The sequence below is a fragment of the Euprymna scolopes genome, chromosome 27, assembly GCF_053919585.1.
Source record: "Euprymna scolopes isolate OS-2025 chromosome 27, ASM5391958v1, whole genome shotgun sequence".
Classification (NCBI taxonomy): domain Eukaryota; kingdom Metazoa; phylum Mollusca; class Cephalopoda; order Sepiida; family Sepiolidae; genus Euprymna; species Euprymna scolopes.
In genome coordinates, this window is record NC_136508.1 from 108,842,832 (window position 1) to 108,857,985 (window position 15,154).

Here is a 15,154-nt window from a genome sequence, read left to right on the forward strand (position 1 = left end):
CAAATTCACATGTCACAATCAATGATGTATGCGAACAATTATAATAATTCATTTCTTTCATATCAAAATCACATGTCACAATCAATATGATGTGTGCGAACAACAACAACAACAACAATAATAATAATAATTATAATTTATTTCTTTCATATTAAATTCACACGTCACAATCAATATGATGTATGCGAACAATAATAATAATAATAATAATAATTCATTTCTTTCATATTAAATTCACACGTCACAATCAAAATGATGCATGCGAACAATAATAACAATAATAATAATAATTATAATAATTCATTTTGTTTCATATTAAATTCACATGTCACAATCAATATGATGTATATTAGCAATTATAATAATTCATTGGTTTCATATTAAATTCATATGTCACAATCAATATGATGTATATTAACAATAATAATAATTAGAATTCATTGGTTTCATATTGAATTCACATATCACAATCAATATGATGTCTACAAACAGTAGTAATAAATCATTTTTTATATTAAATTTACATGTCACACTCAATATGATGTTTACGAACAATAATATACAAATTATTTACAAGAATACATGTATTCTAAACTGTTCTGCAATATATTGGGCATTAGAATATACGTCGCATGAATATAGCTTTTACACAGTATGTTTTTGCATATGTCTAGTAGGTATTCAAGTTCTCTCCAGTAAGCCTGTGTGAAATAGAGTATGTAGCACTAAATAAAATTTTCGAAAACAAGAAATGTACATTGTTCACAAGAATAGGGCTTTTCGCTAGTGTGATGTTTGAGAAAACGAATATCCACATTGTTCATAAGAATATGGGTTTTCTTTCATTTTAATTTTCCTCCTTTGAAAATTGTAACGCTGGGCATGGAGCAACCAAACCAGCTGGAAATATTGCTCTGTCTTTTATTGAAACCAACCGAGAGCTCTTTTTAGTATCCTCGTTGTTCTCTTAAGTGCAATTGTCTGGATCTCTTTTGCACTAAGTTCACCAGAAATATTAGTTAGGTAGGACTTCAGGTTTTTCTTCGTAAGCCTTGTGACACCTATAATGACTTATATGATTGATATCTGCCTAAGCTTCTTGTTTCTTTTCATATCATACATGAGCCCTTGGTATTTGGTCTGTTTCTCTCTTTCAGCTCTGTTCAGACCTCCATCATTAAGAACATTCACTTCAACCAAGGTTGCAACTTTCTCTGACTTATTCCATATAACTATGTCAGGTTTCACAGCAACATTTTCCAGATAGGTGGCTGTAGGGATTACATGGTCGTAATTTATGGTATATACGTCATTTTCAATTGTTGTTTCAAGTTGATGTTCCCAGGATTTGCTGCTACATTGGATGTTTAATTTTTTTACAGATGGTACAATGGTGGTACTTACATACCCCCTCATGTCTCGCTGTGCAGTAGTTATTCCTAAAAGAACCTTGCACCTTGATACCAGATAACGCATACTTTCCAATTCTGTCTGGCAGAATCTGCATTGGTTTTCATTAGTGAGACCTGCCATCTTCTTGAATGCATTGGTCTTCAATTCCTAGTCTTGAGCAGTCATTATGACCCTTTCCTGAGTGTGGTGGAGGGATCCCCTCTTGAGTCAGTCCAAGGAACCTTATTTGTCTGTGGATTCCTGGGAGAGTTTCACTAGAAAATACCATGCACGTTGATGTTGGTCTCATTCTTTAAGTTTCCTCTTTTGGAGGGTGGCGGTATATTTCTGGCGACTATCTTCCTATTTCTGTGTCAGGCTTGTTAAATACTTCAGTCTCATCTGTTAGACAACCGTGACCGGAATGCTTGGATAGCTTGATGAGTGATGTTGTTCTGCCGTCTCATGATGTTCATATACCATTGAGTGGGTGTGGTTCTGAGAGCTTCTCAGATACTGGCATGTGATCAGTATTGTTGCTGTATGTTGATGGTTGATCTCTGAGGGCCCTTGTCCTCCTTCTTCCCTGGGTAAATACAGTCTTGGTAGACACTGATTTCTATCATTTTATGAAGCGTTAGTAGCTTCTGTGTCTTTATATCTAGCCGGTTGATGTATTTTGGAGCCAGTCAATGATACCAAAACTCCATGTTATTACTGGCATGGCAAGCTGATTGACGGCAGATCTTCACATAGCGTATATATTCTTTGCCTATCTTCTCCCTCATCTTGGCATGGTGTATATTGTCATTTTCTTCAATGTTAAAGTACCTATAAGGCTTGTACTCTTCTAGATCCTTGATGTCAATATCTTCATTAAGCTACATAATTTATGTGTGGGTTTCTTCCCAGCTATGAGTGTACACTTTTATCCAGGACAAACTTCATTCCGATATTATTGGAGAAGGTGTGTGCTACCTTCAGAAGCTGGTGCAGATCCGTGTCAGAGCTGGTATAAAGGTTTAGATAATCCATGAAGAGCAGATGGTTTACTCTTTTGCTTGGATCTCGATGGCGTCCTTGAGTCAAATTGTAGGCATTCGGATGGGAATCCAGGAGCTTGGTGAGTGGGTCTATTGTCATACAGAAGAGTAAGGGAGATAAGCTGTTACCTTGGAATATTCCCCTCTCGATTTGTACTTCAGTAATGGTGGTCGTTCCTCCCTTCTGACTAAAGGATATTGTGTTTTTTCATCTGAAGGTGAGCCGCCAGTGTTTGTCTAATAATCGGGTGGATCTTGTATAACTCAAGGCACCGAACAAACCATGAGTGTGTCACGCTGTCAAATGCCTTCTAATAATCGATCCATGCCATTCTATGGTTTCTTTTACAGTCTTTTAAGATGATCAATAGCTGGTCTTTGGTACCGTGGCATTTTCTTGCCTGAGTTCTCATATGTTTCACTAAATTTGATTTTTCAGTAAAGGAATATCCACACACTTTACAAGAATGTGGCTTTTCCGCAGTGTCATTCTTTATAGGTTTCACTAAATTTGATTTAAGAAAAAGAATATCCGCACACTTTACAAAATTGTGGTATTTACCCATTGTGGGTTCTCATATGTATTACTAATTTTGATTTTCGAGAAAAAGAATATCCGCACACTTCACAATAATGTGGCTTTTCACCATTGTGAGTTTTCATATGTCTCACTAACGTTGATTTTTCAGTGAAAGAATCTCCGCACACTTCACAAGCATGTGGCTTTTCCCCAGTGTGAGTTCTCATATGTGTCATTAATGTTGATTTTCGAGAACAAGAATACCCACACACTTCACAAGCATGTGGCTTTTCCCCAGTATGAGTTCTCATATGATACAGCAAATCCGATTTTTGAGAAAAAGAATTTCCACACACTTCACAAGAATATGGTTTTTCCCCAGTGTGAGTTCTCATATGACTCACTAACTTTGATTTTTCAGTAAAAGAATATCCGCACACTTCACAAGAATGTGGCTTTCCCCCAGTGTGAGTTTTCATATGGTTCACTAATGTTGATTTCCGAGAACAAGAATATCCACACTCTTCACAAGAATATGGCTTTTCCCCAGTGTGAGTGCTCATATGGTTCACTAATGTTGATTTTTGAGAACAAGAATATCCACACACTTTACAAGAATGTGGTTTTTCCCCAGTGTGAGTTCTCATATGAATAAGTAAATCCGATTTTTGAGAACAAGAATATCCACACACTTTACATCTATATGGCTTTTCCCCAGTGTGAGTTTTCATATGCGTCACTAATGTTGATTTTTGAGAACAGGAATATCCACACACTTTACAATTATGTGGCTTTTTTCCAGTGTGATTTGTTATATGTCTTACTAATGCTGATTTTTGATAACAAGAATATCCACATACTTCACACGAATGTGGCTTTTCACCAGTGTGAGTTTTCCTATGTCTCACTAACGTTGATTTTTCAGTAAAAGAATATCCGCACACTTCACAAGAATGTGGCTTTTCCCCAGTGTGAGTTTTCATATGTCTTACTAACGTTGATTTTTCAGGAAAAGAATATCCGCACACTTCACAAGAATGGGGCTTTTCCCCAGTGTGAGTTTTCATATGTCTCACTAACGATGATTTTTTAGTAAAAGAATGTCCACACACTTTACAAGAATATGTCTTTTCCCCAGTATGAGTTCTCATATTTGTCACTAATGTTGATTTTCGAGAATAAGAATATCCACGCACTGCACAAAAATGTGGCTTTTCCCTAGTGTATATTCTTATTTGTCGCACTAACTTTGACTTTCAGTAAGAGAATATCCACTCACTTCACAAAAATGTTGCCGCTCTCCAGTGTGAGATTTCATATATCTTACTTTGATTTTTGTAGAAAAATATATCCGCACACATCACTAGAATGTGGCTTTTTCCAGTGTGAGTTATCAACTAATGTTGATTTTAAAGAACAGTTTGTATTCGTATATGTTTCACTAACTGATTTCACAAGTGTGTTTCTTTTCACCAGCGTGAGTTCTCATATACTGCATTAAATATAATCTTTTTGAACAAGAATATCACCACGGTTCATAATAATGTTGCTTCTCCATACTGTGGACATACATATTTAAATAAAATTGCTTCTGGAGAAAGATTATTGCCAACAAATTATAAACAGCATGGTATTCATCCCTGACTTTCCAGTCTTAATCTGACTTGTTGATGCAGGTTATATTTTTTTGCTAAAGAAAATTCAATTGCGTATCATTTTTCATTTATTTAATAAAAGACATTTCGTCGTGTAAAGTATTCCCCTGTTAATTAGCAGACATTTCTGAAATGTTAATAACAACATTAACCAGAAATTTCACAAATTTTCATATGTGTGATATCCTTATCACTATTTGCTAAACAATCCAGATAAAATAACTCTTCACACATATACGTCTAATAAAGTTGTGTGCAGCCGTTTTTGTTGTCTGCCACGTAAGGAAATAATTGTGTATAGAATTATGTTTAAGGTGAAGGATGGTCCCTTAATATTCATTAAAAACATCCAAGCATAAACATCTGCAAATAAAAATAAATGAAATTTAATATTTTAATATAATTGTTTATTTTAATCATGCCAACAAAATAAGAAACATAGCTTTATAAAACATTTAAAAACCACAGAAATAAACACTTAATTCACATACATATTGTTTGCATCTAAAATACTATTCATAGTGTTTTGTAATAGATAAACGAATTATTCAATTAATAAAGTAAAATACACACTAATATAGTAAGAATAATAAGAATATTCTACCATATAATATATTTCTACCCACAGAAATAAAATACTTTTATGATAAAGAAAAAGTGCATGGTTATACTAAATTAAATTTAATTAAAGTTAATAATCCAAATCAATAAATAATCTAGTTACTTGGCAATGGTTGTCATTCAAAGAAGATTTTATTTCAAGTCGCATGCATGGCAATATATTATATCGTTTATTAATAATAAGTTATTATTAAAATAAGTTATTATTAAAATAAGTTATTATTAATAATAAGTTATTATTAATAATAAGTTATTATTAATAATAAGTTATTATTAATAATAAGTTATTATTAATAATAAGTTATTATTAAAATAAGTTATTATTAATAATAAGTTATTATTAATAATAAGTTATTATTAATAATAAGTTATTAATAACTAGCCTGGATGTCCGGCGTTGCTCAGGTGTGTTAGGGACGTGTGTGTTGAGCCAAAAAATCGGTAGTAGGCAGGCAAGCTCGAACCCGTACAGAGAAACAGGAAAAGAACGCGCAAAAAAACGTGACGTCTTTTCTGTTTCATCCATCGCCTGAAGTGGCAAAGGTTTAAATAAAGGCTAATAAATCGAAAAATGAACAGGGGCGATTTTTGAAAATATCGATAGAAAAGGCGATATTTCCTGTAGAAAAATGCCAATTTAAGGGTGAAGAATTATATGTTTTTAGCAAATTTTTCGATATTCGTCGTCCAAAGGGACGAAATTCAAAAGAACACTCGTAAAAATCCCTCGCCTTTGCTGAAATACAGCCAGGCATACATACTTAAATACATTTAAACAGAGAGATGAGAGATATATTATAGATATTCTCAATATTTATTCTAAACTCTGTATTCTCTTAACATTGCATTTTTGATATACCGCATTCACATTTGACATTTCAACAGTTTTTTTAATTCAACGAATTATTTCATCCAACAATTTTGAATGCATTTGTATATTTCCCATATTTTATTATCAAAATTATTTCGTCCAACATTATTAAATACATTTTTATATTTCACATACATTAACCTAAGAATTTAATCCACCGTTTTTAAATGCATTTTATATTACCCATATATTATTATCAAAATTATTTTATCCAACATTTTTAAATGCATTTTTATATTTCCAATATTTTATTATCAAAATTATTTTATACAACATTATTAAATGCATTTTTATATTTCCAATATTTTATTATCAAAATTATTTTATTCAACATTATTAAATGCATGTTTATATTTCCAATATTTTATTATCAAAATTATTTTATTCAACATTTTGAAATGCATTTTTATATTTCCAATATTTTATTATCAAAATTATTTTATACAACATTTTTAAATGCATGTTTATATTTCCAATATTTTATTATCTAAATTATTTTATCCAAAATTTTTAAATGCATTTTCATATTTCCAATATTTTATTATAATAATTATTTTATCCAACATTATTAAATGCATTTTTATATTTCCCATATTTTATTATAAAAATTATTTTATCCAACATTTTTAAATGCATTTTTATATTTCCAATATTTTATTATCAAAATTATTTTATTCAACATTTTTAAAAGCATGTTTATATTTCCAAAATTTTATTATCAAAATTATTTTATCCAACATTTTAAAATGTATTTTTATATTTCCCATATTTAATTTTCAAAATGATTTTATCCAACATTTTTAAATACATTTTTATATTTCCCATATTTTATTATCAAAATTATTTTATTCAACACTATTAAATGCATTTTTATATTTCCCATATTTTATTATCAAAATTATTTTATCCACATTATTAAATGCATTTTTATATTTCCAATATTTTATTATAAAAATTATTTTATTCAACATTTTTAAATGCATTTTTATATTTCCAATATTTTATTATCAAAATTATTTCATTCAACATTTGGAAATGCATTTTTATATTTCCAATATTTTATTATCAAAATTATTTTATCCAACATTTTTAAATGAATTTTCATATTTCCCATATTCTATTATCAAAATTATTTTATCCAACATTATTAAAAGCATTTTTATATTTCCCATATTTTATTATCAAAATTATTTTATCCAACATTTTTAAATGCATTTTTATATTTTCCATATTTTATTATCAAAATTATTTCATTCAACATTTGGAAATGCATTTTTATATTTCCAATATTTTATTATCAAAATTATTTTATCCAACATTTTTAAATGAATTTTCATATTTCCCATATTCTATTATCAAAATTATTTTATCCAACATTATTAAAAGCATTTTTATATTTCCCATATTTTATTATCAAAATTATTTTATCCAACATTTTTAAATGCATTTTTATATTTTCCATATTTTATTATCAAAATTATTTCATCCAACATCTTTAAATGCATTTTTATATTTCCCATATTTTATTATCTTAATTATTTCATCCAACATTATTAAATGCATTTTTATATTTCCCATATTTTATTATCAAAATTATTTTATCCAACATTATTAAATGCATTTTTATATTTCCAATATTTCATTATCAAAATTATTTTATCCAACATGATTAAATGTATTTTTATATTTCCAATATTTTATTATCAAAATTATTTCATTCAACATTTGGAAATGCATTTTTATATTTCCAATATTTTATTATCAAAATTATTTTATCCAACATTTTTAAATGAATTTTAACATTTCCCATATTCTATTATCAAAATTATTTTATCCAACATTATTAAAAGCATTTATATATTTCCCATATTTTATTATCAAAATTATTTCATCCAACATCTTTAAATGCATTTTTATATTTCCCATATTTAATTTTCAAAATGATTTTATCCAACATTTTTAAATACATTTTTATATTTCCCATATTTTATTATCAAAATTATTTTATTCAACACTATTAAATGCATTTTTATATTTCCCATATTTTATTATCAAAATTATTTTATCCACATTATTAAATGCATTTTTATATTTCCAATATTTTATTATAAAAATTATTTTATTCAACATTTTTATATGCATTTTTATATTTCCAATATTTTATTATCAAAATTATTTCATTCAACATTTGGAAATGCATTTTTATATTTCCAATATTTTATTATCAAAATTATTTTATCCAACATTTTTAAATGAATTTTCATATTTCCCATATTCTATTATCAAAATTATTTTATCCAACATTATTAAAAGCATTTTTATATTTCCCATATTTTATTATCAAAATTATTTTATCCAACATTTTTAAATGCATTTTTATATTTTCCATATTTTATTATCAAAATTATTTCATCCAACATCTTTAAATGCATTTTTATATTTCCCATATTTTATTATCTTAATTATTTCATCCAACATTATTAAATGAATTTTTATATTTCCCATATTTTATTATCAAAATTATTTTATCCAACATTATTAAATGTATTTTTATATTTCCAATATTTTATTATCAAAATTATTTCATTCAACATTTGGAAATGCATTTTTATATTTCCAATATTTTATTATCAAAATTATTTTATCCAACATTTTTAAATGAATTTTAACATTTCCCATATTCTATTATCAAAATTATTTTATCCAACATTATTAAAAGCATTTATATATTTCCCATATTTAATTATCAAAATTATTTTATCCAACATTTTTAAATGCATTTTTATATTTTCCATATTTTATTATCAAAATTATTTCATCCAACATCTTTAAATGCATTTTTATATTTCCCATATTTTATTATCTTAATTATTTAATCCAACATTATTAAATGCATTTTTATATTTCCCATATTTTATTATCAAAATTATTTTATCCAACATTATTAAATGCATTTTTATATTTCCCATATTTCATTATCAAAATTATTTTATCCAACATTATTAAATGTATTTTTATATTTCCAATATTTTATTAACAAAATTATTTTATCCAACATTATTAAATGCATTTTTATATTTCCCATATTTTATTATCTAAATTATTTCATCCAACATTATTAAATGCATGTTTATATTTCCAATATTTTATTATCAAAATTATTTCATCCAACATCTTTAAAAGCATTTTTATATTTCCCATATTTTATTATCCAAATTATTTTATTCAACATTTTTAAATGCATGTTTATATTTCCCATATTTTATTATCAAAATTATTTCATCCAACATTATTAAATGCATTTTTATATTTCAAATATTTTATTATCAAAATTATTTTATCCAACATTTTTAAATGAATTTTAACATTTCCCATATTCTATTATCAAAATTATTTTATCCAACATTATTAAAAGCATTTATATATTTCCCATATTTTATTATCAAAATTATTTTATCCAACATTTTTAAATGCATTTTTATATTTTCCATATTTTATTATCAAAATTATTTCATCCAACATCTTTAAATGCATTTTTATATTTCCCATATTTTATTATCTTAATTATTTAATCCAACATTATTAAATGCATTTTTATATTTCCCATATTTTATTATCAAAATTATTTTATCCAACATTATTAAATGCATTTTTATATTTCCCATATTTCATTATCAAAATTATTTTATCCAACATTATTAAATGTATTTTTATATTTCCAATATTTTATTAACAAAATTATTTTATCCAACATTATTAAATGCATTTTTATATTTCCCATATTTTATTATCTAAATTATTTCATCCAACATTATTAAATGCATTTTTATATTTCCAATATTTTATAATCAAAATTATATTATCCAACATTATTAAATGCAGTTTAATTTTTCAAATATTTTATTATCAAAATTATTTTATCCAACATTATTTAATGCATTTTTATATTTCTCATATTTTATTATCAAAATTATTTTATCCTACATTTTTAAATGCATTTTTATATTTCTCATATTTTATTATCAAAATTATTTTATCCAATATTTTTAAATGCATTTTTATATTTCCCATATTTTATTATCAAAATTATTTTATCCAACATTATTGAATGCATTTTTATATTTCCAATATTTGATTATCAAAATTATTTTATCCAACATTATTAAATGCATTTTTATATTTTCCATATTTTATTATAAAAATTATTTTATCTCACATCATTAAATGCATTTTTATATTTCCAATATTTTATTATCAAAATTATTTTATCCAACATTATTAAATGCATTTTTATATTTCCAATATTTTATTATCAAAATTATTTTATCCAACATTATTAAATGCATTTTTATATTTCCCATATTTTATTATCAAAATTATTTCATCCAACATTATTAAATGCATTTTTATATTTCCAATATTTTATTATCAAAATTATTTTATCCAACATTATTAAATGCATTTTTATATTTCCCATATTTTATTATCAAAATTATTTTATCCAACATTTTTAAATGCATTTCTATATTTCCAATATTTTATTATCAAAATTATTTTATCCAACATTATTAAATGTATTTTTATATTTCCCATATTTTGTTATCAAAATTATTTTATCTGACATCGTTAAATGCATTTTTATATTTCCAATATTTTATTATCAAAATTATTTTATCCAACATTATTAAATGCATTTTTATATTTCCAATATTTTATTATCAAAATTATTTTATCCAACATTATTAAATTCATTTTTATATTTCCCATATTTTATTATCAAAATTATTTTATCTCACATCATTAAATGCATTTTTATATTTCCAATATTTTATTATCAAAATTATTTTATCCAACATTATTAAATGCATTTTTATATTTCCAATATTTTATTATCAAAATTATTTTATCCAACATTATTAAATGCATTTTTATTTTCCATGTTTTATTATCAAAATTATTTTATCCAACATTTTTAAATGCATTTTTATATTTCCCATATTTTATTATCAAAATTATTTCATCCAACATTATTAAATGCATTTTTATATTTCCAATATTTTATTATCAAAATTATTTTATCCAACATTATTAAATGCATTTTTATATTTCCAATATTTTATTATCAAAATTATTTCATCCAACATTATTAAATGCATTTTTATTTTCCATGTTTTATTATCAAAATTATTTCATCCAACATTATTAAATGCATTTTAATTTTCCATGTTTTATTATCAAAATTATTTTATCCAACATTTTTAAATGCATTTTTATATTTCACATATTTTATTATCAAAATTATTTTATCCAACATTTTTAAATGCATTTTTATATTTCCAATATTTTATTATCAAAATTATTTCATCCAACATTATAAAATGCATTTTTATATTTCCAATATTTTATTATCAAAATTATTTCATCCAACATTATTAAATGCATTTTTATATTTCTCATATTTTATTATCAAAATTATTTCATCCAACATTATTAAATGCATTTTTATATTTCCAATATTTTATTATCAAAATTATTTCATCCAACATTATTAAATGCATTTTTATATTTCCCATATTTTATTATAATAATTATTTTATCCAACATTATTAAATGCATTTTTATATTTCCAATATTTTATTATCAAAATTATTTTATCCAACATTAAATGCATTTTTATATTTCCCATATTTTATTATCAAAATTATTTTATCCAACATTAAATGCATTTTTATATTTCCCATATTTTATTATCAACATTATTTTATCCAACATTTTTAAATGCATGTTAATATTTCCAATATTTTATTATCAAAATTATTTCATCCAACATTTTTAAATGCATTTTTATATTTCCCATATTTTATTATCAAAATTATTTTATCCAACATTTTTAAATGCATTTTTATATTTCCCATATTTTATTATCAAAATTATTTTATCCAACATTTTTAAATGCATTTTTATATTTCCAATATTTTATTATCAAAATTATTTCATCCAACATTATTAAATGCATTTTTATATTTCCAATATTTTATTATAATAATTATTTTATCCAACATTATTTAATGCATTTTTATAGTTCCCATATTTTTTTATCAAAATTATTTCATCCAACATTTTTAAATGCATTTTTATATTTCCCATATTTTATTATGAAAATTATTTCATTCAAAATTATTAAATGCATTTTTATATTTCCAACATTTTGTTATCAAAATTATTTTATCCAACATTTTTAAATGCATTTTTATATTTTCAATATTTTATTATCAAAATTATTTTATCCAAAATTTTTAAAAGCGTTTTTATATTTCCCATATTTTATTATCAAAATTATTTCATACAACATTTTTAAATGCATTTTCGTATTTCCAATATCTTATCCAAATTTTTTTTCCAACATTATTAAATGCATTTTTATATTTCCAATATTTTATTATCAAAATTATTTCATCCAACATTTTTTAATGCATTTTTATATTCTCAATGTTTTATTATCAAAATTATTTTATCAAACATTATTAAAAGCATTTTTATATTTCTCATATTTTATTAAAATTATTTTATCCAAAATGTTTAATGCATTTTTATATTTTCCATATTTTATTATCAAAATTATTTTATCCAACATTTTTAAATGCATTTTTATATTTCTCATATTGTATTATCAAAATTATTTCATTCAACATTATTAAATGCATTTTTATATTCTCATATTGTATTATCAAAATTATTTTATCCAACATTTTTAAATGCATTTTTTATTTTCCATATTTTATTATCAAAATTATTTCATCCAACATTATTAAATGCATTTTTATATTTCTCATATTTTATTATCAAAATTATTTCATCCAACTTTGTTTAATTAATGTTGATATTTTAGTATCAAAATTATTTTTTTCCAACATTTATAATGCATTTTTATAATTATCATTTTGTATTATCAAAATAATTTTGTTCAACATATTTATAGCAGCTGAATGTTTCCCATATTGTATTATCAAAATTATTTCATCCAACAATTTTTAAAGCATTTTTATATTTCCCATATTAAATTATCAAAATTATTTCATCCAACATTTTAAATACATGTTTATGTTTCACATATTTTATAATCAAAATAATTACATCCAACATTTTTAATCCATTTTTATATTTACCATATTTTATTATTAAATTATTTAATCCAACATTATTAAATGCATTTTTATATTTACCATATTTTATTATCAAAATTATTTTATCCAACATCATTAAATGCATTTTTATATTTACCATATTTTATTATCCGAATTATTTAATCCAACATTTTTAATGCATTTTTAGTTTTCTCATATTTTATTATTCAAATTTGTTCATCTTACATTTTTAAACGCATTTTTATGCCTCATATTTCATTATTCAAATTATTTCATCCAACATTATTAAATGCATTTTTATATTTCCCATATTTTATTATAAAAATTATTTCAACCATTTTTTATCATTGTTATATTTCGTATAGATTTAAATCGAAATTATTTTATCAAACATGTTTTAATGCATGTTTATATTTCTCATCTGTGAATATCAAATTATGTAATCCAATGTTTTTTTATACATTTTTATACTTCTCATATGTTATTATCCAAATTATTTCAACCAACATTTTTGAATGCATTTTTATATTTCCCATATTTTATTATCAAATTTATTTAATCCGATATTTTTAATGCATTTTTATATTTCACATATTTTTTTATCAAAATTATTTTATCCAACATTATTAAATGCATTTTTATATTTCCAATATTTTATTATCAAAATTATTTTATCCAAAATTATTAAATGCATTTTTATATTTCCAATATTTTATTATCAAAATTATTTTATCCAACATTATTAAATGCATTTTTATATTTCCAATATTTTATTATCAAAATTATTTCATCCAACATTATTTAATGCATTTTTATATTTCCAATATTTTATTATCAAAATTATTTTATCCAACATTATTAAATGCATTTTTATATTTCCCATATTTTATTATCAAAATTATTTTATCCAACATTATTAAATGCATTTTTATATTTCCCATATTTTATTATCAAAATTATTTTATCCAACATTTTTAAATGCATTTTTATATTTCCCATATTTTATTATCAAAATTATTTTATCCAACATTTTTAAATGCATTTTTATATTTCTCATATTTTATTATCAAAATTATTTTATCCAACATTATTAAATGCATTTTTATATTTCCCATATTTTATTATCAAAATTATTTTATCCAACATTTTTAAATGCATTTTTATATTTCCCATATTTTATTATCAAAATTATTTTATCCAACATTTTTAAATGCATTTTTATATTTCCCATATTTTATTATCAAAATTATTTTATCCAACATTTTTAAATGCATTTTTATATTTCCCATATTTTTTTATCAAAATTAATTTATCCAACATTTTTAAATGCATTTTTATATTTCCCATATTTTATTATCAAAATTATTTTATCCAACATTTTTAAATGCATTTTTATATTTCCCATATTTTATTATCAAAATTATTTTATCCAACATTTTTAAATGCATTTTTATATTTTGCATATTTTATTATCAAAATTATTTCATCCAACATTTTTAAATGCATTTTTATATTTCCAATATTTTATTATCAAAATTATTTTATCCAACATTTTTAAATGCATTTTTATATTTCCCTTATTTTATTATCAAAATTATTTTATCCAACATTTTTAAATGCATTTTTTATTTTCCATATTTTATTATCAAAATTATTTCATCCAACATTATTAAATGCATTTTTATATTTTCAATATTTTATTATCAAAATTATTTCATCCAACTTTGTTTAATGAATGTTGATATTTTAGCATCAAAATTATTTTATCCAACATTTATAATGCATTTTTATAATTATCATTTTGTATTATCAAAATTATTTTGTTCAACATATTTATAGCAGCTGAATGTTTCCCATATTGTATTTAAATTATTTCATCCAACAATTTTTGTAGCATTTTTATATTT

General features: G+C 22.9%; 1 protein-coding gene across 1 annotated transcript in view; it reads right to left on the reverse strand.

Annotated features, from left to right (window-relative positions):
- Positions 1 to 2,597: 2,597 nt before the first annotated feature.
- LOC145249056 (uncharacterized) overlaps positions 2,598 to 15,154 on the reverse strand; it is a 65,595-nt gene continuing 53,038 nt past the window's right edge. The window contains exon 2 of the mRNA XM_080110905.1: positions 2,598 to 4,973. Within this exon, the coding sequence (XP_079967031.1) occupies positions 2,994 to 4,106 (1,113 nt within the window). The 5' untranslated portion in view covers positions 4,107 to 4,973 and the 3' untranslated portion in view covers positions 2,598 to 2,993. The remainder of the gene's footprint in view (positions 4,974 to 15,154) is intronic.